The sequence below is a fragment of the Ochotona princeps genome, chromosome 8 (assembly GCF_030435755.1).
Source record: "Ochotona princeps isolate mOchPri1 chromosome 8, mOchPri1.hap1, whole genome shotgun sequence".
In the NCBI taxonomy this organism is placed as follows: Eukaryota; Metazoa; Chordata; class Mammalia; order Lagomorpha; family Ochotonidae; genus Ochotona; species Ochotona princeps.
In genome coordinates, this window is record NC_080839.1 from 14,191,840 (window position 1) to 14,219,039 (window position 27,200).

Genomic DNA, 27,200 nt, shown 5'->3' on the forward strand with positions numbered 1-27,200 from the left:
GCTCTGTGCTTCTCTCCCAGACTTGCCGAGGCCTCTGGATTCAGACAGAAGTCCTAGATATGCAGGTGGAGCTGTACAAGCAGATGAAGGCATCTTCCTGGGCCCCAGGGATGTTCTCTGTTGAAGATAGCAGACACTATCCTGGTGGGAGGGGTGGGGAGGTGGGAGCACAGGGTGGGGCAGCTGGGCCAGCAGGGTCCAAAGCTGCAGAGGCCCAGGGTGGCTGGACCCCACTGATAAGGCACAGGTGGCCAGGAGGGGACAGTGCCTTTTGGTCACTTCAGTGGTGACAGCCAGCATGGAAGGGGGAAAGCCATGGGCACCTAGTGGGGACCCTGAGGGCCTGATGACCTCCCAAGGCCTACCGCAGGACTGGGACCAGCGGTGAGAGGGGCACTGGGGTGTGGGGGCGGGGCTTTGGGCTGCATGCTGCCCACAGCGCACCGCAGTGCGTGGGGACTCATATAAAATACAGAGATATGGGGACAGCAAGACCCAGGGTTGGGCACCCACATCCCCTACAGGAGGTGTGTCGTCACTTCAGATGCGTCTTTGAACCTGAACAACTTCCCACAATGATAGATGTTTTGTCCACAAGACAAAGCCCATGCCCATACTCATGAGCTATAGGTTCTTCGCTCTTTGCAAGGCGTGCTCTCTCTCTCTCTCTCTCTTTCTCTCTCTCTCTTTCAAGCATGCTGGAACACACACACCTGTGTTCAGACATGCTGGGATCCAGTGGAAGCTGTGGCTACTCCAGCCCATCTCCTCCCCTCCCCGTCCTTCTTTGGGGTTTGGATTTCAAGGTGGACTGAAGCCCAAAAAGTCCTCCTCTTGCCCAGGATTTTTGTCAACCGAAGTCTGGCCCTGGGGAAGATCCGCTGCTTCGGCTTTGACATGGATTACACGCTGGCTGGTAGAGGGGGCTGGAACGCACAGTGGGCTCTGGCTGGGGCTGGGTGGGTGGTAGGATGGGTAAGGGTGCAGGGAGCAGCAGGGGGTGCCTGGCAGCCAGGCACCAACTGGCTCATGGGGCCTGCAGCCTACAGGTCCCCAGCTTACGAGACGCTGGCTTTCGAGCTGCTGCTGGAGCGGCTGGTGTGTGTTGGGTACCCACACGAGATCCTGCGCTACACCTATGACCCCGCCTTTGCCACCAGGTACGGGCTGTCCTGCCTGTCCAGGTACGGGCCGTCCAGCGAGGTGGTTGCTGTCTTTGTCCGCTTGGCACTGTCCCCTACAGCTTTCTCTTCCCAGGGGCCTGGTGTTTGACGCGCTCTACGGGAACCTGCTGAAGGTGGACGCCTACGGGAACGTGCTGCTGGGCTTGCACGGCCTCGCCTTCCTCTCCGAGTAGGGCTGGCTGGGGGAGGACGGGAAGAGTGGGAACAGAAGAGGGGTACTGGGCTTCCTGGGGAGACCAAGGGCAGGAGGGGATGGAGGAAGGAGGCTCCCCAATGGCAGTCTGATGGAGGAGGGTGGAGGGGTGGGTGCAGGCGGGAGGAAGGGGATCTGGGGGTGGGCATTGGCTGCAGTGACCCCACCCGTGCCCAGGGCCGAGGTCTGGAGCTTCTATCCCAGCAAGTTCATCCAGAGGGACGACGTTCAGCGGTTCCACATCCTCAACACGCTCTTCAACCTGCCCGGTGAGGGCCCGCGTGGGGCGGGGCGGGGGGCTGGACCTCAGAGGAGGGGCTGCCCCTGACTCGGGTCTCTGCCCCAGAAACCTACCTCTACGCCTGTCTGGTGGACTTCTTCTCCAGCTGCTCCCGTTATGTCAAGTGCGTTCCCATGGCCTGCCCCAACCTGCTGGGGACCGCCAGGGACCCCTGCCGCCTTCCTGGTAGTGAATGGTCCTGTCTCTGAGGGGGAGGTCCTGGGCACAGGGTGCTGGCACTCCTCCTGGGGGTGGCTCCGGGCTTAGCTGGTGCAGGTCCTGGCATGGCTGGAGGCAGGCGGAGCCTGCGTGGCTTCTGTCTCCTCAGCTGTGACACTGGCTACCAGCATGGGAACCTCTTCATGTCCTTCCGGAGCCTCTTCCAGGATGTGACTGATGCCATGAACAATGTCCACCAGTCGGTGAGCTGCCCAGGGCCCCAGGAGCCCGGATCTGTCTGCATGTGGCTCTGTGGGGACAAGCTCCAGGCCTCCAGTCCCCTCGGGTCCTCTCCACTCTCCCCTCTGAGGCCTGGCAGCACTGTTCCTGCCATCTTGGATGCAGGCTCATGGGCAGGTGCGTGGGAGATGCGCGTACACACACCCTGCTCTCTGCTCCCTCCTGCAGGGCTGTCTCAAGGAGAAGACCCTGGAGGATCTGGAGAGATATGTGGAGAAGGACGTGAGTGGCCATAGACCAAGGCCATGACCAGGCCCTGCCCCTGTCCCTCATGGCTACCTCTCCTTCCATTCCCTGCCATCTTCCTTGAGGTTTAGACACAGACTTGCACCCATGGGGGTGGGCGTCATTTGGGGCCTTCCTGCCTGGCCTGGAGCTAGGCTCCCAGGGGGCCGGAGACCTAAGAAGAGGGAAGGAGGAGGAGGTGTCTGGGGCAGCTCTGGGAGACCCTAGCCCTGGGGGTCACTGTAGCATCTGCCCCAGGAACGGATTCCCATCCTGCTGGGCAAGATGAAGGAGGTGGGAAAAGTGTTCCTGGCCACCAACAGCGGCTACAACTACACTGACGTGAGTGTGCATGTGTGTGAGCGTGCATGTGTGCACACGAGCATGTGAGGGTGCATTGTGTGAGTTGCAAGTATGCACGTGTGTTCCGTTTCATCAAACTGCTCCTGCAGCCAGCCTCCTGTGTGCCCTGGGTGTATGGGGGTGAGGGCAGAGGCGGGCTGTGGCTCCCGGGTCCCACCCTGACCCTGCCCTGTCCTCTCAGGCCATCATGACCTACCTGTTCAGCGGTGGTGGGGTGAGTGACTTGTGCTGGGCTGTGGTGGGCCGTCAAGTACAGGGCTGGTTAAGCTGCAACGTTGGGGGCCCCTCCCAGGCCCAGCCCTCCCGTGGAGGAGGAGCCGAACTTGGGAGGTGTTCCTTTACCTGCTGGGGTCTGGCTGGCTTCTCTCCAGTGCCCTCAGTCAGGCCATGAAGGTGCCCTTTTAGGGTGGGGGTGGGTGCGTGTCCTCTCCTGCAAGGCTGGGAAGAGGTGATTGGCTGTTTGGGGAGGGCTGGATGGGGCAGGAACTGGAGTGAGATGCAGGTATCACAGGCCCTGGGTACTGGGGTGTGTGTCCCACGTCCCTGGTTCTCTGCCCCATGAGGGGTGCTGAGGGACCCACAGTGCCCATCGGCCACTTCTGCCAGCTCTCCTGTGCACGTCCCAGCTCCGTGTGGCCAGGAGGCTGCTGGGCTCTGTGGGGTGGGGCTGCGGCAGGCCAGCTTTTGCCCACCACGTGCATGCTGTGTGCCTCCTCCATGCCCCGCTCCCCACAGGCTGAGGCATCGGCCAGGCCCTGGAGGTCTTACTTTGACCTGGTGGTGGTGGACACACAGAAGCCCCGATTCTTTGCAGAGGGGACGGTGCTCAGACAGGTCAACACGGTAAGGCCAGGGGCTGAGGCCCCGCCCACCTTGATGGAGTGGGGGATGGGGAGGACCACAGCTTGGTGGGGAGAGGCAACCTGCTCCTTCTGTCTCTGGAGGCAGGGAGCCAGAGGCCTCCTTCAGGACCCCGCAGTCTGCTCCCTCCTTAGCCACCCCAAGCCTTCTCTGGCCTGGGGCACGGCTGCTGTTCTGGCTCAGGGCACTTCCCTTCCTCCCCTCCAACCCAGGACTCAGGAAAGCTCCGTGTGGGCACTTACACCGGGCCACACCAGCACTGCGCCGTCTACTCCGGAGGTAGCTGCTTGCTCGGGCCGTGTGTCCTGCTTCTCGGAGCCGGGCCATGGACAGGCAGCGTGAGCAGGCACCTGTGGTGGGCAGGTTCCTCGGACATGGTGTGTGAGCTGCTCGGCGTGCGAGGGAAGGACATCCTGTACGTGGGAGACCACATCTTCGGGGACATCGTGAAGTCCAAGAAGCGGCAGGGTTGGCGCACTTGCCTGGTGGTTCCCGAGCTCTCCCGGGAGCTGGGCATCTGGGCCCGAGAGAAGGGTGAGCCACCGGGGGGCTATGGTGGGTGGCTGTCACTGCAGGGACCACCCCACTGCCGTCTTCCTCCTTCTTCTGCGGGCGGGGAGGGGCAGGGATTAGTCATAAGCAGAACTCCATCCGACATGGTCTGTGTGGGAGCGCAGGAAGCAGAAACTCAGAGAGGTTAAGTAGTTTGCCTAAAGTCACACAGCCGGGTCTCGTACCCTCAGGTGGGGGCTCCAGGTTCCCCCTTGTTTCCTGGGCTGGGGCTTCCTTTTTCACCCCATCCCTCCCTCCCCACCTGCCCCGAGGACTCAGAGGAAGTGGAAGGTACATGGTTTTCCCTGGCTGGAATGGCATATAGTTTTATCCTGAGATTGTGGCTGTTGTTAACTAGAGCAGCCTGGGGCTTCTTCTCTGGGTGTGAGTCATTGCCGTGCGCTGTCCTCCCTGTCCATGGGTTCCATGCTGACCCCTTCCGCTTCTGGCTCGGGTCTCACCTGACTTGGGGTGAGCTTATGCCCTCGACTGGGTTAGTGTAGACCCCCCCACCCTCCACCCCTCCCCACCCCACAGCCCCAGGCCAGCCAGGGCCAGTGAGGGATTCTGTCCCTTGTTGCATTGTAGAGCGAGAGGAGGAGCTGAAGAGGCTGGACACACACTTGGCAGACCTATACCAGTGAGCACCTGGCCCTCCTGGGTGGGAGTTGGGGGTCAGCAGGGCTTGGCCCAAGGGGTGAGGAAACCAAGGTGTGTTTCTGGGTTGGGTGTTCCTAGTTAAGTGGACTTTGGGGACCTCAATGGCTTCCCAGGGACTCCCACTCACTGACCCCTGTCCTTCCTCCTAACCCACTCAAGGGCTAGCACTCCCCACCGGGGTCCCTTGTGTCTACCCCTCCCCGACTCTCCAGGGGTCTGCTCCTGACTCACTTGCCATTTTTGCATCAGGCACATGGATGGAAGCTGTGTTGGGCTGCAAGTCATCAACTCCACCAAGAAGGAGATTCGGGTAAGAGCAGGGGTGGGAGGGGTCAGCCCTGTGTGGGAAGAAGGGAAGCGTTCTGGTTTGCAGCTTGGATCGGCTGTGTCCTGTCCCTGGCTGATGGGCCCCAGCTGCCCCTGACCTTATCAGACAGCGCCCTCTGCTGGCCGATGCTCCAAATAGCAGCAGTGTCCTGGATCAAGGGCCAGACACTCAATAGTGGAGATTTGTTGATTTCTGGGGTTTGCCTGCTGCCCTCTGTCCTAACCCCTTTGAAGAATATGCCAGCTGGGGTGTGCCTCCACATGACCGGCTGGCCAGCTATGAGTGACATCTGAGGCCAATCAGAGAAGGGGCCAGAGAAAATGTGACTGAGGATTCTGGGGATGGGGGAGAAAGGCAAACATTTCCTTGTGGCGCGATGAGCCACACTCGCAGGCGGGGAGATTCCTGCAGGCCTGCTGGACTGGGGGACAATCATGCCACGATGCAGCATATCCCTACCCAGCTGGGTCCAATGCAGCTTTGGGAAGGCTGTTGCAGGTTCTACTGCATAAGGCACATGGAGCTCACCTCCCAGCCTCACGGACCTGGCTGGGCAGGGATTGTCACACTTTGCCAGAGGCAGCTGAGGCTCAGAGAGGTGGCATGCCCTTGGCTATCCTGGGGCCGATGACTAGGTCCATCCTCCTTGCTACAAACAAAAGGCCTAGTCATGGGATATGCAAGGGCACCAGGAGGCAAGTTAGGTGCGTGGTGAGCCCTGCAGGTGCGTGGCCTGTGGGTTTCAGTTCCACAGGTAGACACAAGTGCAGTGTCCTCCCACACCTTAGCTGATGGGGCGGAAGTGGGCTGGGATCTCAATGCATCACACCGTCCTCCTGGCCAGAGGCTCACCCGCGAGCTGGACTTGTGCTACCGCACCACGGGCAGCCTGTTCCGCTGCGGCTTCCGCCAGACGCTCTTCTCCAACCAGCTGATGCGGTACGCTGACCTCTACACCGCCACCTGCCTCAACTTCCTGCACTACCCGCTCAGCTCGCTGTTTCGTGCCGTCCCGGAGCTGGTGGGTCCCTGCACAAATCTGGAGAAGGAGCCATGGGAACCTCATCCCTGTTAGGACTTTGCAAGGTCACCAGACCCAGTCTCCCACCTGCACCTGTAAAACACGCGCGGGAACAGTCCCACAGAGATACCTCTGTCCTTCCCTCTACCTGGAGGATCGAGCAGAGACAAGCTGCTTATTGAGTGTCTGCCATTTCTCGTGCTGGGCTGGGTGCTGCCTGATGTGTACCAGACCCCAGCAATGAAGGGTTTCTCTCCTCGCTTGCCCATGGGTAGAATGGAAAGGCAGAAAAATTGAACTTCATGTGGTCACATCACTAGTAGACTGCACAGCTGGGATGGGACCCCAGGGCTGCCAGGTTCCAGGTACATACTCGGCTGGTGCCCTGTTGGCACCGCCACCCATTTCTGAGACAGGGAGGTACAGCTGGCAGAACCTTCCCTCCCTTGTCGACACGCCCCCAGGCTCTGCACCCTCACTGGACAAGAACCTGGCAGCTGTGGGCGGGGATAGTCCATGCCCAGCTGATGCCCCTGGAAGGCCTTTCCACCAGTGGGCTGCTCGTCTGCATCTGAGTTTGTCCCTGCAGATGCCGCATGAATTAGCTGTGGAACAAGAACGGGCTGGTCTGGACCCCACCTCCTGTCCCGTCTCTGGCAGCCGGAGGGTGAGTGGCTGGGAGGGAGCCAGCCTCTGCTCCTCACCAAGGAGCCGCGTGGCTGTGGCCTTGGAGCTGGGGCGGCTTGGGGCTGGCATGGGCTGGCATGGGCTGGCATGGGCTGGCATGGGCTGGGGCCGGGTTCCCACTGGGAAGGCCGTGACCGCTGGGTGGCGCTGTGGAGGCATTTTGGTCTCCAAGTGTCATTTTATATGTAGAACGCATGTGATGCATTGCTTTTTTTTCTCCTTTGTTATAGTTGGGGCATTCGATGGATATTTAAAATTATGCAGACAATAGTTATGAATTTTCATTCAGTGTAGAAAAGAGGAAATTATTTGTTTATTCAGGCTTGGCTGTCCTGCGCTCTTCCAGCCACTGCTGCCTGCTGACTCTTTTCTTTTTTGAAGATTTATTTTATGGGCTGAAAGCATTATAGAGAGGGAGGGAAAAGGAGAAAGGAGAGAGAGAGAGAGAGAGAGAGAGAGAGAAAGAGAGACCCTCCATCTGCTGGTTCACAAATGGCTACAACCGCCAACGCTGGGCAGGCCAAAGCCAGGAGCCAGGAGCTCCATCTGGTCTACCCCACGGGCACTCGCTCCCCTGGGCCAGGCTGAGCCAAGGGCTCCCCCTCCCGACAGCTTCTACAAACACCAACAGGTAGAGGCGCTCACTTTGGATCCTGGCAAGTGCTGTGTTGCCACTCCTGCTTCTGGGCATGTTTTATAGGGCAGCCTTGGCTGCCAGCATGGTTTGGCATCCTGACCCTGCAGGGAGATTCCTGTCCACTCTGGCTTGCTTTTGAAAACAGCCCCCTCCTAGGTTCTGTGAAGCCGAGTGGCACGAGAAGGCATGATGCCATCTTTCAGTCTGTTTGTTGCTGAGACCTGTCTGCCTGACAGCGCGAGCTGCTTACTTGCCTAGCGGAGCTCAGAATTTAGGCGTTCGTCTTCTTTAATCATGGGCTTGTGGTATTTTCCACACTTGTGAGCTGGACACAGCCAAACCTGGTACCCTGGGACTCTCCAGGAAGGTTTGACCCCTTCCTCACTCTCATCACTGGCCCGACTCATCTGGGAGCATCGGTGGCAAATTTTCTGTCCCATCTTGGGAAGAAGGTTTCCGTGACCATTGTTTTTGTTTTTCCATAAGGTTGAAGGCAAAGAGAGTGAGGACCAATGCGGGTCGCACTGCGGCTGACCACATCCTGGGTGTAGACCGGCACCTGTCGTCACAGGTCACCTTCTTACTTGAGATCCGGGAAGAGTCTGGAAGAAGCACGCAGCTGCTGCCCTGATCTCCTTGGTGTCATGGATTCCGGGCAAAGGAGGGCCTGGAAGTCATCCCCGTGGCCTTGCAGCTGCCAGAAGTGTGTGTAGTCAGTGGGAACTACTTGACCCAGTTCTCTTAAGCTGCATTAAAATGCCTGATTTTATTTCTCAACATCACCTTATGAAACTCAGGGTTTCTAATGCTCTTGATTCTGTCACTTAGTAATACCAATAAAATAGAACTGGTTAGAGACTGCTCCAATAACTGTTCTTGCAGTCCAAGTCACTAAGGATTGAGGTAGCGAAAGGCCTTTGAATTAGATACGAGTGCACCACGACATACAAAGACGAGCTTCTCTGCAGCCTCTCCTTCCGGTGACGCCGGTTTTGATTCTCTCCCATGGCTCACTTCTTTGTCAGCTGGTGGTATTGTTGGCATTATATGGAAGCTTGGAATGAACCCGCCTGTTTAGAATGACAAAGCAGATCTGTGGGGGGAAAAGTCTGACGTCACAGTTCACCTGTTTCGGTGTGTGTGTATGTGTCGCTCAGCAATGGGACTACGTGAGGGCTGTGTAAGGGGAACAGGCCAAGCGCTCAGGGTTCACTTACTGTTTTACACCGCTGTGCATTTCAGCAGCTGCCAGGCCTGTCCTCCCCGAGGGACCTCTGGGCTGAGACTGCAGCGGTTGGTTCCCCACACAATGATCGGGATCCCTGGCCTCATGTCTTTAAACGCCAAGTTCTTTTTCTTCTTCTTTTTAAAAAGATTTTATTTTTATTGCAAAGTCAGATATACAGAGAGGAGGAGAGTCAGAGAGGAAGCTCATCCTTCTGATGGTTCACCCCCCAAGTGAGCACAACGGCCTGTGCTGTGCTGATTCGAAGCCAGGAGCCGGGAACCTCCTCCAGGTCTCCCATGCAGGTGCAGGGTCCCAAGGCTTTGGGCCATCCTTGACTGCTTTCCCAGGCTACAGGCAGGGAGCTGGATGGGAAGCGGGGCTGCCAGGATTAGAACCGGCATCCATATGGGACCCCAGATGTGTTCAAGGCGAGGACCTTAGCCGCTAGGCCACCGTGCTGGACCCACCAGGTTCTTCTTTAAGGGCTAGTGCAGAGAATTTTATCAGAACTGCTCAGACCCAAGGGTCTTTGCTTTTCTGGAAAGATCCTGGAATGAGTTAGAGTAGTCCCTGTCACAGAAGTCACCCTTCGGGGCTCAGTGCAGTGGCTCAGTTGTTCAATCCTCTACTTCCAAGTGCTGGAATCCCGTATGTATACCAGTTCATGTCCTGGATACTTTGCTTCCAATCCAGCTCCCTGCTTATGGTCTGGGAAAGCACTAGAGAACAGTCCAAAGCCTTGGGACGCTGCATCCATGTGGCAGACTGGGAAGAAGCTCCTGGCTACGGATTGGTGAGTTCCAGCCATTGTGTTCATTTGGGGAGTGAACTGTAGATGGAAGATGTTTCTTTGTGTCTCCTTCTCTCTGTAAATTTGCCTTTCCAACAAAAAAAAAATACATATATTTTTAAAGTCATCCTTGGAATTCCCACTCAAGGTAGAAAGAATGCAGCAAAGGATTTGGAGTAGGTTTGGGGTCTGAGGAAGGGAATGATTGGGGGGACGGGGATGTGGGCCACAGGTTTTCCCTGTCACCTGAGGAAAGGTACCTTTTTGCCCCTAGCCCACAGACCCATCTCTTTCCCAGTTTTGAAGATGGGTGGGGCCATCCAACATCTGAGCTGCACCTTATTCAAGGCGCCTTTCCTTTGACATCTTCCTATGGCTGGGGCTGCACCCCACGGGTGCCTGGCACCCTATCAGCATGCTGCTTTCAGTTGGATTGCTGGTGTGACAGAGCATGTTTCCACCTGGGAGCAGTTGTAGTAGCTACCTGGACGCACAGGCTTTGCCTCAAGTCTGTGGCAGGCAGGAAATGAGGAAATGCGCCATCCCTGGGGTGGTGGACGTGGTGGATAGGGATCAGTGATTCCTGTCCTGGGAAGACGCCTGGGAACGGCCCAAGAATCTCCCCCGGACTCACTCTGCTCTCATCACTGTCCTCAGCATCCTCACTCCTGCACTCAAAACAGAAGCATGAAAAGCTACGGCTTGCAGCCAGCCAGCTGCCGGTTGGGAACCGCAGCCCTGTGTTCAGCCTAACAGGTCTTACCCAGCTCACAGAGCCAGTCACAGCGAGACTGTGGTGACAGAGGGCCGGGGCAGAGCACTGTCTGTCCTAAGTTGTGGGTGTGTGTGGTTTTACTGCTAAGTGAAGCTGGCTTCAGGAGAAGGGGATTTGCTGGTTGGTAACAGGGCTAGGCCGGCTCCAGGCGTAGCGGGAGCCAGGGGATCAAGTCCACATCAAATGAAGCTCTCTTAGGTCTATATGGTATTTATTTAGACCCCGATATATTCTGTCCCACACAGGTTATAAAATTGTGGTCCCAGATTTCCACCATATCTTTTCAGCAACTGTACTAGGAGGTCTGCAGCAGGAACCTGGAAATGGATCTCTGGTTCTGAGATCCAATTCCTCCTGCCCATCAATGCCCACAGCCAGGGGAATGCTGGACTCTGGTGGGCCTGGGTAGAAGATTATCCTGCTGTACCACTTGGGGAGGTGGAGCAGCTGGTACCCATATGGGATCCCGGGGCATGCAAGGCAAAGATTTAGCCACTAGGCTATCATTCCAGGCCCAAAATAAATGGATCTTAAAAAAGCAGGAAGGAAGGGTTCCTGAGCAAGCTGGGATACTCATTAAAAGAGTACAGGGCCCGGCGCAGTAGCCTAGTGCCTAAAGTCCTCGCCTTTCACGCGCCGGGATCTCATATGGGTGCCAGTTTGTATTCAAACAGCCCTGATTCCCATCCAACTCCTTGCAGGTGGCCCAGGAAAGCAATGGAGGATGGCCCAAAGCCTTGGGACACAGCACCCATATGGGAGACCCTCAACCAGGCTCCTGGTTTCACATTGGCTCAGTTCTGGCCATTATGGTCATTTGGGGACTAAACCAGCGGACAGAAGATCTTTCTGTCCCTCCTTCTCTTTGTAAATCTGTCAATAATAAATAAATCTTTTTTTTAGTATTTACTATTATTTTTTCAGATTTATTTTATTTTTATTACAAAGTCAGATATACAGAGAGGAGGAGAGACAGAGAGGAAGTGGAGCTGCCAGGATTAGAACCGGCGACCATATGGGATCCTGGCACGTTCAAGGTGAGGACCTTAGCCACTAGGCCACACCGCCAGGCCCAATAAATAAATAAAATAAAAAGATGTAGCAGCTTCCTAGGCCTTGGATGGTGAGGACGAACCATCCTAGAAGGTAACGAAAAGGAACATGGTAGGGCCCCGCGGCGTGGCCTAGCGGCTAAAGTCCTTGTCTTGAACGCCCCAGGATCCCATATGGGCGCCGGTTCTAATCTCGGCAGCTCCACTTCCCATCCAGTTCCCTGCTTGTGGCCTGGGAAAGCAGTAGAGGACGGCCCAATACTTTGGGACCCTGCACCCGCGTGGGAGACCCGGAAGAGGTTCCAGGTTCCCGGCTTCGGATCGGCGCGCACTGGCCCATTGCGGCTCACTTGGGGAGTGAATCATCGGACGGAAGATCTTCCTCTCTGTCTCTCCTCCTCTGTGTATATCTGACTTTGTAATAAAATGAATAAATCTTTAAAAAAAAAAAAAAGGAACATGGTAGAAGCCAAAGACATCAGTGCAGGATCAAGGACTCACTCGGTCAGTGGATGTGAGGTCTTAGCCAGAATGTTGCCGATGCGGAGAGACTTGTTCAGGATCAGCTGGGTGACTTAGCGCATCCAATTCCTCGAAGTCCCATGTTCAGGCCCTGGGATCATGTACCACTCTGCTGGATTCTCAGGTGAAGCAAGTCTACCTTCGGGGCTCCTGCATTTCCGTCGTGGTGACAAGCTGCTTGGTCTGGCGGCACCATGGTCACAGTTTATTGCTCTGCTCTCATGAGTCTTCCTAGAGGAGGCTGAAGGTCAGCCCCTTGAGCAAGGGCAGTTCCCCAGGGTGGCGACTGTCCCCAGGGGAGCCTCCCCACACAGCCCACTGAACTTCCCTCACAGGAAGCCCTCATTCTCTTGCCAGACCATCATCATCACTTCTTTTCATAATAAATAAGACAAATGAGTATGTAGGAACAAAATATAAATTTAATGGCTATTTTTAGACAATACTTAAATATTAAGAAGGCTAAAATTTTAAATGTGGTGCTGATGTTTTTCTATTTACATAATGACTCGGGTTGGACCTTTCCCAGGGCGTTTGCTAAGCAGAGAAAGTGCCCTCCGGTAGTCTCCGGAGGCTCGCACTGCCCTCGGGGCCGCTGTCCCATGGCAAAGCATGGAGGTGAAGCAGAGTTCCTTCCACACCGCTCTCTCCTGCTTTCCGTTTTGACCTGAAGAATGCGTGCAGAATCAGATTGGATATAAAACCAGGGGGACCACCCCAATTTAGGACTGTGCCAGATTTGAGTCATGGAAGAGAGGGACAGGGACTGGCCTTCGTCCACGGGACACTGTGATGGGAGCCAGGATCCCTGCGATTGTCCTGTGTGTGCAGGAGCATCCGCATCTGCACAGCGAAGCCCTGCCAGGCTGCCGCCTCGCTCATGCACCTGCAGGCTACTTCCAGCGCTCAGCTCTCCCAAGCATTAAGGACCTTCTCCCGGGAAGGTGGATGCTCAGACGGTGCACTGTGCTGTGGCACCAGCCTTCTGCCATGAAATGTCAACTAGCTGGCGATTAAAGTGGCTCAGGGATGAGCATATTTTTTAACTACATTTGTGGGGCAATAGTTTGAATTTGTCTGTTGTAAATCTGTGGCAAACTAGTCTTAAACTCACAAACCCAAGCATCCCTGTAGGGAAATACGATTTGCGAAGCAGCCCAGTGAATGACTTCCAACGTCCCCAAGGTCTGTCGCTGCATTCACCGTGCCTCTCCGGGACACATGCTTTTCCAGGGGCACCTGGACGAGGACTTTTTCTTGTCTCACACAGGAATTATGATTCAAGAACTGGAAACCCTAATGTTACAGGCAAGGCCTCATTTTTACGGAATATAAAGTACTCGGTTTCTTCCACTTCCAAGAGCTCGTCGAGAGACGCCACCACCAAGTCGTGGTCCTGCAGCATCTCCGGGTAGCGGGACACTGCTCGCTCGATCCTGGCTGAGCGTCGCACGGGGGTGATGAGCTTCATATCTTGCACTTCCGCCACTCCACTTATTCTGAGAGACAGAGAGAGAGAAGTTCAAGACCTTAGCATTTAGGGAGCTGTTACTGTTTCTTATTCTATAACAAAACATGACGGGTAAGAGCAGAGCTTCCTGAAGGGAAGTTCTCATCCTAATTTAGCTTTTCCCTGATTTCCAGAATGTACTACATGGTGATCACGTGCCCTAAAATGTGGCTTTTTATTGGAAGTCATCTAACTGGCAGTTGGTATTTGTTTACTCCATAAACTTTCAAAAGAGGTAACAGGTTAAGGATCGGGTCTAACAGCAAATTTGGATGAACAAATATATTCTAAGCTTTTTTCTAGCTTCAATGGCAAATCGCTCAGAAAGTATCTTTCAAGATGGAGGCCCAAACTGCAAAACAAAACGAGAACACACTGGGTTTCTTCCTGGTACACCCTAATACAAAGCAGCCTGGGGGACAGGATGCACAGGCCATTCACGGGTCACAAACCCACTCACCGTATAAGGTCATGCCTGCTAAAAAGCCATCTCGGTACATCCTAGGGCCCAGCTTTAAGGTGAGTTGGGGACCACCTGCCTGCTTTCGTCTGACCAGGAGCTGACTGAAGCGGGTAAGGGACATGCCTGGAGCAGGCTGGGGCTGGAGGACACTCAGCCACGTTTCGCACTCTAGCTTCCAAGTCCCCCTCCAAGATACCAACAGAGTGACATCACACCAACAGTTTAGAAGACAGCACGAACACCCTGACAGAGCTACCGACATACCTCAAACTCGCACTTGTTAGGAAAACAAAAGCCTGCTGATCCTTGGAGCAGTCTGGCTGGGACGTACTCAACGCCCTCCCTGCTCTGACAGGGCCAGCCATCCCTTCTCTCTCACCCCTCCAGAGGGAGCTCCGTGCTGGGACTGGCATGAGAGGTGGACAGGGCAAAAGGCAATGGGAGAGGACCCATTCCAGGGGCAGAGGAGTGAATACATTCCAGCGCCCCACTCCCCCTGATGCTAACAGCCCCCTTCTCGCTGCAGGGTAGGCCGCAACAGGGTAGTTGAGAGGGGGATGCTGTGTGTACAAGAACACAGACTCAATGACCCAACTTCCTCTGCTCTCAGCTCCTGCCTGAAAGCCAGAGCCCTCGTGGGAGCAGAAGCAAATGAATTTGCTGAGAACTAGACTAGAATGAGGTCTGTGAACACACAGGCTGCTGAGAGTCCGCTTACCTGGGAATTGGGGCAACCTGTAACTTGATCCCAGGATGACTATCCTGTTCGGCCATGGAGACATGGGGTGTTGCTGCAAGCTGCTCTTTCTCTTTGGGAGGAAGACAAGCTTGTCCTGATTCCACGATGTTGGCCAGCACTTCTACTGACGCTGTGTCACTTTCAGTGCCTGAAGGCTCAGAGGTCACTCCTGGGTGAGGTCAGGGAGGAAGGTGAGATTGAACAATTTAATACTCAAGCTGAACATCAGTGAAACAGGAAAGTAAACACACAGTGGTTCCCTATGATCCTCATGGGCTCCACACATTAAATAATCAGTGCTGGAGTGGAGTGGGAGACTTACATTTTGCTTTTTTGCTAAGCCTGTAGCAGAGCCTGGTAACATCAACCAGCTCTGTAGACAGCCTTGGGCCTCCTCACCATGTACAACTGACTCCTTGCTACCTTAATATTTTGAACGCCTTCCCAATCTTTTATTTGTTCTCAGGAGAGCTGTTAGGGGCCAGTCACTTCCCTTCTACTCTGACACCACACTGCGGATCAATTTTCTTGATTCATTAATTAATGTCCTCGACGGCCTGATGCCTTCTTATCAATGATAACCACATGGCCATATCCTTCACTAGTGGGTAAATATGTTGCATCAACACAGTTTTCATGTTAGACCAACCACAACCTCCAGAACGAAAAGGAGAAAAGTAGACAATAAGCAGATACTGGGCCTAGGGACAAGACCCCAAGGGAGGCCCATCGGGCCAACAAATGCCAAAGGCATGGGTTCCGGTTTTCTCTTTCCATGTCTTTGAGGAACGCTGCCAACATTATGGCCAGATATGTGAACTGCAGTATGTTTCCCTGCAAGAGTTCACCACTGATGGTTTCCTATTAGGAACTTATTCCTTAAGTAGAGTCATTTAAGCTTTATTTCCATGTGACTTGATCATTCCCAGTTAAACCTATTATTATTGTGAAGTCAGATCTACAGAGAGGAGGAGAGACAGAGAAAGATCCTCCATCTGCTGGTTCACTCTTCAAGTAGTTGCAACGGCCAGAAATGAGCTGATTTGAAGCCAAGAGCCAGGAACTTCCTCCAGGTCTCCCACGTGGGTACAGAGTTCCAAGGCTTTGGGCTGTCCTCTTCTGCTTTCCCAGACTCCAAGCAGGGAGCTGGATGGGAAGTGGAACAACTGGGAACCATGTGCCCATGTGGGATCCTGGCAAATATAAGGTGATATTTAGCCCCTAGGCTTTGTGCCAGGCCCAGTTAAATCTATTATTAAAGGAAAACACTTGTCACCTCCTAAGACAAAATAATTCATGTTCTTTTGTAAAGTGTCCATGGGTATATTAAGTTACTTGATGAAACATCTAACTTAAGCCAAGGTATTTGTCCTGTTTTTCTCTGTCTCTTAAGAGTCATCTGTCTCCTTCTGCCGAACACTTGAGGGAAACTGGACATTTTGGCCTGGGTACCTCCTGTGGAGATGAGCTTTGTTCTGTACTGGGCAGCCACAGGTCAGAGATGATGAAGGCTGAGAGGGGCGCACTATGAAAGTCAAGAAGTGAGACATGTTTCAACGGATTTAAAATTTGCTTACTTGCTCTATTATGTGGTCCTGTTTGATTTTTCTGCTTAGCTAGAGGGACTGGATTTAAATACACAAGAAACAATACCTTCCGTAGTTCTTTTTGAGTCTTGCAAAATATTAAGAACGACTTTTCGCAGGTCTTGTATAGGCTGGAAGAAAACAGATGAAAAATATTAAAAACATTGGTGGAAATGATAAATCCTTATATAATCTTTGTTACCATTTTGGGGAATTTGCCTCAGTCTTTTTTTTTTTTTTTCTTCTTTTGGTTGGTGATAGAATCTTTAAGAAGAGATCACTAATTGTATGATAAAAATGATCTAAAATAGCCTTCATTTGTCAAAGTAAATTAACTAGGCTACGAAGTAGAACATCATAAACTGAACTACTCTTTTTCATAGAAATTGCATTTTGATGTCTGTCTCCCTGACGTGGGAATCATATTGCAAAAGGGGTCTGAATTATATTCATACATAAACACAAAATTCTTCAGATACGTTTTACATTTTTGTAGGCTTGTGGTTAAACACAATGTACTGAAAACATATTTATTTCTCATCTCTCCTGAGATGATAAAGGAATTAAAAAGAGGCAGTAAAAAAAAAAAAAAAAAAAAAAAGAGGCAGTAGCCACGAGGAAAAGAGGGTAGAAATTGCAGTAAGATTCTGGAAGCTGGAATGCAACAGGAAGTTACTAACTTGAGTGTGTTCCATCCTAAACTAGCAATGCTGCCTGAGGAAAAGCCTGATTTGTACCCCAAGTCCTCCAAAAGATTCCAGGATGTGTTGTGGGGCCCTAACTAGGAGGACTCTGTAGTATCTTTAAAAAAAAAATAGGACCTCCAAATCCAACCTGCACCTCTGAACTTCATGCAACCTGGTGGTCATGCCCCGTTCTCTGTTGTCAGAAAACTAGGGACATTTTCTCTTAGACCCTGGAGAATGTCAGGCAGCATGCTTATGTTTTTAGAACTTGCGGTGAAAAACAGTGGACTGAACATAAACTTACATCTTACCCTCCAGTAGGTGGGGTGCCTATTGAGAAAAGGGTTAAATGAGAAGTTTCCACGCTGTGGGTAGACTCCTAGCCCTCTTTTCCCTGACCCTGGCATCCCCCAGCCTCACCTCCAGGAGATGGGACGACACTGCTTCAGAAACCTTGATTAGTTTAAGAGGAAAGACCTAATGACTCAGATTTTGGGTTCTCTATCTGTTCAACTCAGCCAGATCTCTCTGCGGTGGAGCCCCATTCACCTGTTGTGTCCAGGCACTTGATGGGCTTTTCCAAACTCACTTCTTATAAGTACACATAGTCACATTTCACCTGAGTAAAGACTTTTAAAAAATAAAAATCATTTATTTTTGTAAAAGTTACAGAGAGAGAGAGAGAGAAGGGGGGAGGGATGAAGAGAGAAAGAGTGGCAGGGAGACAGAGAGAGAGAGACACAGAAAAGAGTATTTCCATCTGTTGATTTACTTTCCAGATGTCCATGATGACCAGTGCTGGACCAGGCTGACGTCAGGAGCCAGGAATTTTATCCTGGTCTTCCTTGAGGCTTGCAGGAGCCCAAGTGTGTGGACTACGCTTTACTGCTCTCCTGGACCATTAGCAGGGAGCTAGACTGGAAGTGGGGCAGTCAGGACGCCGATTGAGATGCTGGCATTGCAGGCAGCAGCTTTAACTGCTACATCACGATGCTGGCTCCTGTGTAAAGCCTTTAGAGAACAAAGCAAAACATCAAGAAATCAGGAGAGATAAAGAGAGAGAAGCAAAGCATTGGAGAAGAAACAATGTGGGAAGAATAAAATTTGACAGAGGCTCCAGGAGAGAAGGGATCTACCCAGCACCAGAAGGCTGAGCAGAGGACAAGAAGGTGACGGGGAGAAGGAATCTCAGGATGGGAACCAGGGAAGGTAGGAGGAAAGGGCAGTGTGGTGTTTTGAACCAATTAGGAGGTCCCGGGGAAGGGAAATCATCAGCACACCTGATGTTTTTAAAGCATTGAGAAATGTAGTTAGACATGAATTTCGGAATTATGTCATAGATAGGAAATTAACCAAAGGTGAAATAAAACCAACTTGACATAGGCTCCAGGAAAAGCAGAAGGTTGTACTTGAAAGGCAAGGTAATCATCATAACATATATTGCATGGATCAAGGGAGTCACATAGTTCTTACAGATTTATAACAATGTGATAGCTAAACTGTGATTAGAATTGTGACCCTAATGCAGGTGTAAACATTGCAAAGCCCACAGGGATGACAGAGACAGAGGAAGGGGTGTACATGTGCTGGGGATCTGTATAGGTATGTGTGAAAGCGGGTTAAGGCCTTATTTTAGCTGGATGTTTACAAACTGTGTTTAAAGCTGAAAAATCCAACAACAGCAACATACACATGTTTTCTGACACTACAGAGGTCACAATAAAAACAAGCAGTATTCCCCAGGAACTAGAGAACGGAAGAGAAGGAGGAAGAGACTTTATGGAATGGAACTTGTTCAGCAACTTGACTGATTGGATAGTGTGTGTGTAACCCTGAGGGTGAGCACAGAAACAGGCCACGGGGGTGTGGAGTATGACCTGGAAAATGACACTGAAGTAAAAAGACTGCAGAAATATTTAACGTGATCTGTGTAAAAAAAAAAAAGTATTTTCCCCCTTTAGATTTTAGAATTCAATGTTATTTCATGCAGTGGCTCCAAATGACTGACTTAGTGATATGGATGTGTTTTTTAGTATACATTTATGATTTTTAGGTAGCGTTCTTATTAAGTACCGAGTATTGACGCTATAATTTTCTAGGCTATTACTTTCCATGATCATATTTTTCTCTAATTAGTGTTGAGACAGTCAGCTCAGCAAATTAGTTACACTAGTTTACATGTAACATGCCTTTCTAGGAAATAAATAATTAAAATGTTCAGAAAAGATATATTCTGTGTAAAACTATGAATTGAATTAGAAATTACTATTACATAACCATTGTATTGCCAACAGAGCGCACGTAGGAGAGAGAACTCTAAGTAACTTATTCAGAACAGATACTCACTGTTGCCCCACTTTTAATGGCCTCTTCGTATAACCCAATCACATCAAAAGGACCTTTACTTGCCAACAGCTTAGCTTTGCAGATCCAGAATTTAGCAAATTTTTCAGCCTCAGGAATGCTAGACATGATGGCGAGTATTTCATCAGAAATCATACCCTGAAGAGAAACAATACTCAGTGAAGCATGTTATCATTTCATTCTTGCTTTTCCACCTCTTACTGTTTTTCAACACACATGGAGAAATCAGTCTGATCACCGTTTTTTGAACATTAAAAAAAAAAAAATCTCAGTTTTACCGAAGCGTAATGTCCACACAATAAAATGTGCCATTCAAGGAACTCTGCCACTGAGCTTTAAGTGTTACAGAGACCAAAGAGAAAAGCATAGCTGAAGGCATAGAATGTGCATTATTAAAAAAAGCTATCTTTATGTTAATGACATTACATGTTCACAATAACCCAACACCGGCGACAGGACTGCCAGGTGAACCCTGAGAGCAGCAAGGGAAGGATATGGATGTGTTTGTGTGGATCGGGGATTCTTGTGGATGTACGTAGGAAAGAGGGATAGCATCTTCTAAAAGGGAAGTTTGAAATAGTTTCACTGGCTTGTTCCCTTCTGGCTTGTGCCCAGATCAGGGTGGTGGCCTGGACCAGGAAGAAGGGGCTCCCTTGCCCAAAACCCAGGGACTGGCACTCTCAGCCAGCAGTCTCTCTTACTCCTCTAGAGACGGGGAAGGCGAAGCTAAGCTGACACTGAGAACCGTCAACGTGTGAGAAAGCGGGCACTGCAGGAAAGGGACAGAAGACAAACGACAATGAACACAGAGCAAACAGTTGGGGGAGCAAGGCAGAGTACATTTAAAATAAAGATTTATTTTATTTTTATTAGAAAGTCATATACAGAGAGGAAGATCTTCCATCTGTTGATTCACTCCCCCAAGTGGCCACAATAGCTGGATCTGAGCCAATCTGAAGCCAGAACCCCAGAGCTTCTTCCAGGTCTCCCACATGGGTGCAGGGTCCCAAGGCTTTGGGCCGTCCTTGACTGCTTTCCCAGGCTGCAAGCAGGGAGCTGGATGGGAAGCGAGGCTGCCGGGATTAGAACCAGAGCCTATATGGGATCCCAGCTTATGCAAGGCGAGGACTTTAGCCACTAGGCTACTGTGCCAGGCCCGGAACAATACATTTTAAGAATGCCAAAGTCAGTATCTTCAGAACAATAAAGAGAGAATACTGCTATTATAAAGCTAGATTGGGTCTATATAAAGGAACCAATAGAAGGGCAGGACAGTGGCAGGAATACTACTGAAGAAGAAATCAATGTGGGATTCTTCCAAAATTCAGAGCAATTGACTAAGAAATGTACATGGGTTAAATTTGCATTGTAGAAGCAGTGTTTTATAGTTGTTCACAGAAATTCAATTCTATGCATTCTTTTTGTTTTTTTAAAGATTTATTCATTTTATTACAGCCAGATATACACAGAGAGGAGGAGAGACAGAGAGGAAGATCTTCCATCTGATGATTCACTCCCCAAGTGAGCCGCAACGGGCCGATGCTGTGCCGACCCGATGCCGGGAACCTGGAACCTCTTCCGGGTCTCCCACGCGGGTGCAGGGTCCCAATGCATTGGGCCGTCCTCAACTGCTTTCCCAGGCCACAAGCAGGGAGCTGGATGGGAAGTGGAGCTGCCGGGATTAGAACCGGCGCCCATATGGGATCCCGGGGCTTTCAAGGCAAGGACTTTAGCCACTAGGCCACGCCGCGGGGCCCAATTCTGTGCATTCTTATGAGGTATTTCTAAAGTCAATCAGCTCAGGAAGGTTTAGAAATACAAGGTTTGGACATGGAGACCCAGAGGAAGCTCCTGCCTGGCTCTGGTCTGGCCCAGCCCTGGCTATGATGGTCATTTGGGGAGTGAATCAATAGGTAGAAAACCGTCCTTTCCCTCTGTTAATTCTGGATTTCAAATAAACACATCTTAAAAAGGGGGGGAGGATTACACCTTTAACATCTACTCTATCCTGATCTTTAGAATCCAAGACAACATTTAGAAACTCTTTCTAACTACCCAGAATACTTGAGATGTTTCAACCTCACATGTGATCTTGCCTTTTGATTTCAGTTTCAGAACTGGATAGTAAATGTTTATTACTCTTTGGATCTTGACAGCTCAAGAAGGCAAGGTTCCTTTCGGATCCCTCTGGAGCCAGACTGCTTGCGTTGTTTCATTCATAAAGTGGACAAAGTAAGGGTTATGAGGATTATGTGAGATTTCTACAATCACCTGCTCACAAGAGCTATATTGTAGAGCCATGTCATTATTTCTGAATTAATATTACTTGGTTTGTATCAAAAAGATTGGTCAAATCTCACTTAGGGGTGTAGGCTATGCTCCCTGTACTGTCCTTATGAAACATGTCCAACATCTTGAAGGCTAGCCGGAGCTCTGTGAGCCGACTTCTCTCACTCACCTCTTCAATGAGCTGCAGGCATTCCGTCAGAGTTTTGTTAATCTTACTAGACAGCTCCAGTTGAGCTTTCTTTTCTTCCTCTTCTTTTTCAATGCTCTTCCAGAAAGAAATGTTCATTTCCTCTATTACTTTTCTTTTTGTTTTGATTTCCATAGGAGGTCGCTTATAGACCTTTCCCTTGGATTTCTGCCATTCTTCCAGTTGTTTTCTGTTATACAACAAAAAGGGAGAAGGTGGTGGTGTCAGCGTCTTTTTTTGTTTTTCTTTTAACATGGTCAAGTTTCTAAAATACATAATGAACACAGACTGAGTACAACTAAATTCCATCAGCTACATTCAAAGTTATCAGGACAGAGTAAAAAAAAAAAAAAATGATCAATATGTAAGGGCGGCCCTGGGTGGCTCCCAGCCAGCAGAAGGGAGATGTTGGGTTACCAGGACTGTAGGTGGCCAGCAGTTCAGTCTTCAACTACCTTGACCTGGTGATGACTCTGCATTCTTCTCTAAAAGTTTAGTTTTCTAAAATGCTACCTTTAATATTTGCTTTCCTAAGAAAAATCCTCCATCTCCAAAATTACTAAATCAGCATTCCATTTCTCCCACCACAGTGTTCTGACATCTTGAGCAAAATCTGCATTTTGCCCTCAGTAGTCTCAATATTCAAAGGGAAACTTCAACTTTGGAGCCTGCTCCTGACCACACACGATCCCATTTCTTTCCAAAGCCAGGTCAATCATTGCAGGGTTCTTAGGTGGCTGATCTCTGACAGTTCTAGGTCTCAAGTTTCACTTTATCATCCTCCTCCACTATTCATGTTCTACACTCTTAATTCTCTGTTTCTGCTTGGATCAAATTCACTCTGTGCAGTAGTGTGTCTTGAACTTGGGAACCAGATGGAATCACTGTCAAGGACTTCCACACGATTCAAACTGCCTTTCATGGCTGAAAGCTGCGGTGTAATTTGGCTCCTCCTGACCTTGTCCAGCCCACGTGGTGACCTCTCTCCTCACCATCTGCCAGGAACCTAGGCAGCCTTTCAGTTTCTGGACAAAAGTTTGTTTCTGCCTCCAGGTCATGTATCCCAAGTCCTTGAGGAGTCACTACCCGGTTTAATCAGTGTGTCAATTTTATCTCCTCCACTAGAAGGTCAGCTATGTGAAGGCAGAAGCGTAGGCTGTCCAGTGCCTCATCCTTGAACTGCCCATCTGCTTCATGCCAAAGGCAAGCTATTTGAGATGTATTTCCTCCACATTTCTGGCTTGCTTTCTGTCTCCTCAGCACTCCTAATAAGAACAGATGTTCCTTTCCCTTTCTTTTTCGAGTTTATTTAAATGGTGAGAAGATCTCAGATACCAGTGGCAGGAGGTTTTCCTGGTATGAAGCCAACTTCCTCCTGAGGCTTCAAAGGTGTAATTTTTTTTTAAGTTTTTTTTTTTTAAAAGATTTATTCATTTTATTACAAAGTCAGATATACAGAGGAGGAGAGACAGAGAGGAAGATCTTCCGTTCGATGATTCACTCCCCAAGTGAGCCGCAACGGGCTGATGCACGCCAATCCGATGCCGGGAACCAGGAACCTCCTCCAGGTCTCCTAAGCGGGTGCAGGGTCCCAAAGCATCAGGCAGTCCTCGACTGCTTTCCCAGGCCACAAGCAGGGAGCTGGATGGGAAGTGGAGCTGCCGGGATTAGAACCGGCGCCCATATGGGATCCCGGGGCGTTCAAGGCGAGGACTCTAGCCGCTAGGCCACGCCGCCGGGCCCTCAAAGGTGTAATTTTATTACTCCCAACACTGAGCTCCATAATGGTAGGCACTGTGTGCTCCCCCTGTACCTCCTCATGCTGGGCACACTGCGCGTTCTGAGGGAACCCTTAGGGGATTAGACGACTCTGTCTCTTGTAATCAAGCAAGTTCAACATGCAGCTCACTGTCTTACTGACCGAGCCTCTGCTGTCTGATGCAGACTCAGTCCTGAGGCAGGGCCTGACTTCTCTCCATCAGCTTGGGGTCTTTGGGTTCACTTTGCTTCTTCCTTCTTTTTGTCACCAATCTTACATCCTAGCTTACATGTTACCATTTGAAGTTTCTGTTTCAATCCTTCTAACTAACGAGGTCACCAGAACCTATGTTCTCGATTATATCACTCTGAATTAAGTTCTTTTTTGTCCCTTCTGTGAGGCAAAACATTCATCAGTGGTGCTTAGAAAACACTCATCAGTGGTGGTTAGGACTTTGTTATCCCCTTAGCTCTCACCCTTTTTTTTTGCCTTATTAAAATCCACTGACTCCATTTCTGGTATCTTCTTTTTTTCTTAATTTGTTCATTTTTATTGGAAAGGTAGATTTACAGAGATAAGAAGAGACAGAGAGAAAGATCTTCCATCTGCTGGTTCGCTCCCCAAGTGACCCCAATGGCTGGAGCTAAGCTGAACTGAAGCCCATGTGGGTGCAGGGTCCAAGGCTGGCCCATCCTCTACTGCTTTCCCAGGCCACAAGCAGGGAACTGGAGCAGCTGGGACTTGAGTCGGTGTGCATACAGGATCCTGGGGCGTCCTAGGTGAGGATTTAGCCACTGAACCATTGTGCTGACTATAGTATTTGTTACTATTAACCTCTGGCAAGCTGAGATCCCAATTTCTCTGAAATCTGCATTTACTGTTGTTCCTCTGTGCTTAAAACTCATTTTCCAAAACTTGGCCCACGGACCGGGGCCATGACATAGTTGCTTTAACAGCTGCTTACAATGCTGGCATACAAATGGGTACCAAACGGTTCAAGACCTGGCTGTTCCACTTCTTCACTAGTTCCCTGCTAATGCACTTGGGAAAGCACTGGAGGATGGCTTAAATGCTTGGGTCCCTGCACCTATATGGGAGACCTGGAAGAAGCTTCTGGCTTGTGCATGGCTCAGCCCCAGTTGGTGTGCCTGTCTGGGGAGTGAACCAGTGGATGGAAGACCCCTCTCAATCTGCCTTTCCCTCTCTCTGTAATTCTAACTTTCAGAGAAGAAACAAAAAAGCCCACCCAAACAAAAAAGGCAAAACCAACCAACCAACCAACCAACCAACAAACAACCTTGGCCCACCCAGACCGATAAAAGCTTCCTATTTCTTCTTCTTCCTCTGGGTTGGAGATCAGTGTTGTGGTGTGGTGGGTTGAGCCATTGCTTGGGATGCTGATTTGAGTCCTGGCTGTCCCACTTCCTATCCAGCTCTTTACTAACAGCCTGGGAAAAGCAGAGGAGGAAGGCTTGGCCCTGCCATTCATGTGAGGGACTTGGAGGAGGATCCTGGGTTCAGCTTGGCCCAGCCCTGGCCATTGTGGCCAACTGGGGAGTGAACCAATATTTGAAATCCTTCACCCCCTTTGTCTCTTTAATGTGTATCTTCATATAAATAAATAGTTCTAAAAAAAAAAAAGACCTTTTTGGGTTAAATCACATGTCTGCTTGACAAGGGACTATCATCTCCCACTTCCTAGCCATGTGAACTCACTACCCTGATTCCTTCTAAGTGCCCCAATTCTGATCTCACGTGATGCTTAAATGTCTGTTATTAAATTCTCCCTGAACAAGACTGGGGTAGTTCCTGGGTCTGACACGCTTCAGTAACAGAGTATGACTGTAACTTCTTGCTGCTCAGTCCCTACAGATACTTCCTAAATGGCCAGGCTACATTTACAACTCTAAACTCAACCATTCTCCATTTCATTTTCCTTTAAAAAATAATCTCAAATATACATGAAGGAAAAGAGAATGATTTATGACACACACACACACATATCTGGCTCTGCCAAGTCTTGAAATATTTGTTAAATTTGCTTCAAATCTTTTTGTCAGGCCACAGCTAACAATTACTTAAGAGAGATTATGGCTTCTTTCCTGACCAAGTAAGTCTTTTTTAATGGTCAATTTGTGTTATCACCTTAACTGCAAAATTTTGGAATTAAAGCAAAGTACCTTCGATCCTCTGCTGTTGTCTTCGTTTTAATATTGGGGTTGGTCTGGGCCCCAGTTTCACCTCTGTTCTTATTTGCGGTTGTGACTGCGGTGGAAGGTTTGGGAGCTGTCTTGCTCAGGAAAGGGTTGAGGGGAAGAGTCCTTTTCAACTTGGAGTCCAAAGTCTGTGCTTTCTGTTGAACGCTGTTGCTGTTGGCTCTATTTACTCTCAAGCCGGGGGTGCTTGGAACAACCGAACTTAAGTTGCGAATGGTCAGGCCAGGCTTCTGGTTGACGGTTTTTGTTTTTGGCAGTATACATGATATCTGGGGTCTAATACCAGGTTGTGTGGACTTCTGATCTTGTTTGATGTTTGGATGTCTGTTGTTAAGTCCTCCCTGAACCAAACTGGGGTATGTTCTGGGTTTCATAGGTTTTGCTTTCTGTTCAGTAACATGACATGACTGTAACTTAGCTTCAGTTGGTCTTTCAGGGTTACTCCTGTCAACCTTGGTATCCTTGACCTCTGGCTTCCTGGATGCTTGGATTGCTACAGAGTGAGAGGGAACTGTCCTTGGGGGTTTTCCTCCTGGCCTTACAAGATCTCCCCTGGGGAGCTGTTGTGACTTCACTGGAACAGTCTTGGTTTGAGTCCCTCCAATCTGTTTGTTAGCTCTGTCTTTCAGAACAGTGCGAGTCACTGAACTGGAGCCCAAAGCCTTTCTAGGAGCGTAATTGCTCTTGGGTTGATTATACAAGCCAGTTTTTGCCTTACTTACAATACATAACTCAGGAGCTGGTTTTCTCTGAGATTCTCGTAAAGTTTGTGGTAAGTTCTCTTTGTTCCCCTCCTTCAGAAAGTTATCTGAAGATTCCTTCTCAACATGGGTGTTGTCTGTAGAGTCTGTACATTTAGCATGCCCTTGACCTGTAACTGGCTGCTCTTTAGTTTCTAATTGCTGTATACTAAGGGATCCTTCCAGTTTTCTAGATAGTTCTCCTGTAGTAAATGGTCTAGCAACATGTTGCTGCTGATTCTTGCTGGAAGGCTTACAGGTTGGGTTAGAAGAAAAGCATCCTGATATTGGTCTTTTGCCCGGTTGTTTGGGTGCCTCCAACTTTGGCTTCTGAGACCTTGTGATATTGTCTGGTCTGGGCTGTACTTTAACGCTCATGGGCCTTGATGTTTTCACAGGCAAAGCAACGTGGCTGGTAACATTCTTTCCGGGCCTAATAGCCTAAAAAGACAAAGAAAGAAATCATAAAAAACATCATAACTGTTGTTTTTAAAATAATGATAAAAATAACCTAGTAAAGGAACACTGCTAGGTGTTTCTGCAACTTGAGTTCTGATCACAAATACAGCAGAATCCCTTAGCTTCACATTGAGATGCAGTGAGTATACAAAAATTGCTATTTCAAAAATGAATTTGTCTAAATCGTATTTGCTGAATGCCCACAATGTCCCATTCAAGTGTCCTCCTAGTGATCCTGGAAATGTACACACATAAGGAATTTATATTAGGATCCCTCTAGTATTTTGTACAGCTAAAAATTAAGGAAGGTGGGACTGGGTTATAACTTTGAAAACTAGGTGTAGGGGAGAGTAGTTAGGACTGAAATGGTATATAACTGGACAAG

General features: G+C 50.0%; 2 protein-coding genes across 2 annotated transcripts in view; one reads left to right on the top strand and one right to left on the bottom strand.

The window, feature by feature from the left end:
* The first annotated feature begins 346 nt into the window (after window positions 1-346).
* NT5DC4 (5'-nucleotidase domain containing 4) lies at window positions 347-8,214 on the top strand. The gene is made up of 17 exons (XM_058668315.1): window positions 347-384; window positions 843-916; window positions 1,043-1,160; window positions 1,258-1,353; window positions 1,555-1,646; window positions 1,724-1,781; window positions 1,986-2,079; window positions 2,285-2,338; window positions 2,600-2,683; window positions 2,886-2,918; window positions 3,440-3,547; window positions 3,778-3,844; window positions 3,929-4,099; window positions 4,706-4,757; window positions 5,027-5,087; window positions 6,716-6,793; window positions 7,937-8,214. Exons 1-17 carry the CDS (start codon window positions 347-349, stop codon window positions 7,982-7,984), a joined length of 1,326 nt encoding a protein of 441 aa, XP_058524298.1. The 3' UTR covers window positions 7,985-8,214.
* Window positions 8,215-12,276: 4,062 nt separating this feature from the next.
* Window positions 12,277-27,200, bottom strand: part of CKAP2L (cytoskeleton associated protein 2 like) — a 66,566-nt gene continuing 51,642 nt past the window's right edge. The window contains exons 5-10 of the mRNA XM_058667637.1: window positions 25,581-26,797; window positions 21,624-21,831; window positions 19,148-19,303; window positions 16,183-16,246; window positions 14,509-14,698; window positions 12,277-13,316 (exon numbers count right to left, since the gene is read on the bottom strand). Coding sequence (XP_058523620.1) covers window positions 13,091-13,316; window positions 14,509-14,698; window positions 16,183-16,246; window positions 19,148-19,303; window positions 21,624-21,831; window positions 25,581-26,797 — 2,061 coding nt within the window. The 3' untranslated portion in view covers window positions 12,277-13,090. The remainder of the gene's footprint in view (window positions 13,317-14,508; window positions 14,699-16,182; window positions 16,247-19,147; window positions 19,304-21,623; window positions 21,832-25,580; window positions 26,798-27,200) is intronic.

Coding starts and splice junctions, on each gene's coding strand:
- NT5DC4 (XM_058668315.1), top strand. CDS start 347: ATGACCTCCCAAGGCCTACCGCAGGACTGGGACCAGCG. Junction 1,782..1,985: donor AGCTGCTCCCGTTATGTCAA/GTGCGTTCCCAT, acceptor CTGTCTCCTCAG/CTGTGACACTGGCTACCAGC. Junction 2,080..2,284: donor TGAACAATGTCCACCAGTCG/GTGAGCTGCCCA, acceptor TCCCTCCTGCAG/GGCTGTCTCAAGGAGAAGAC.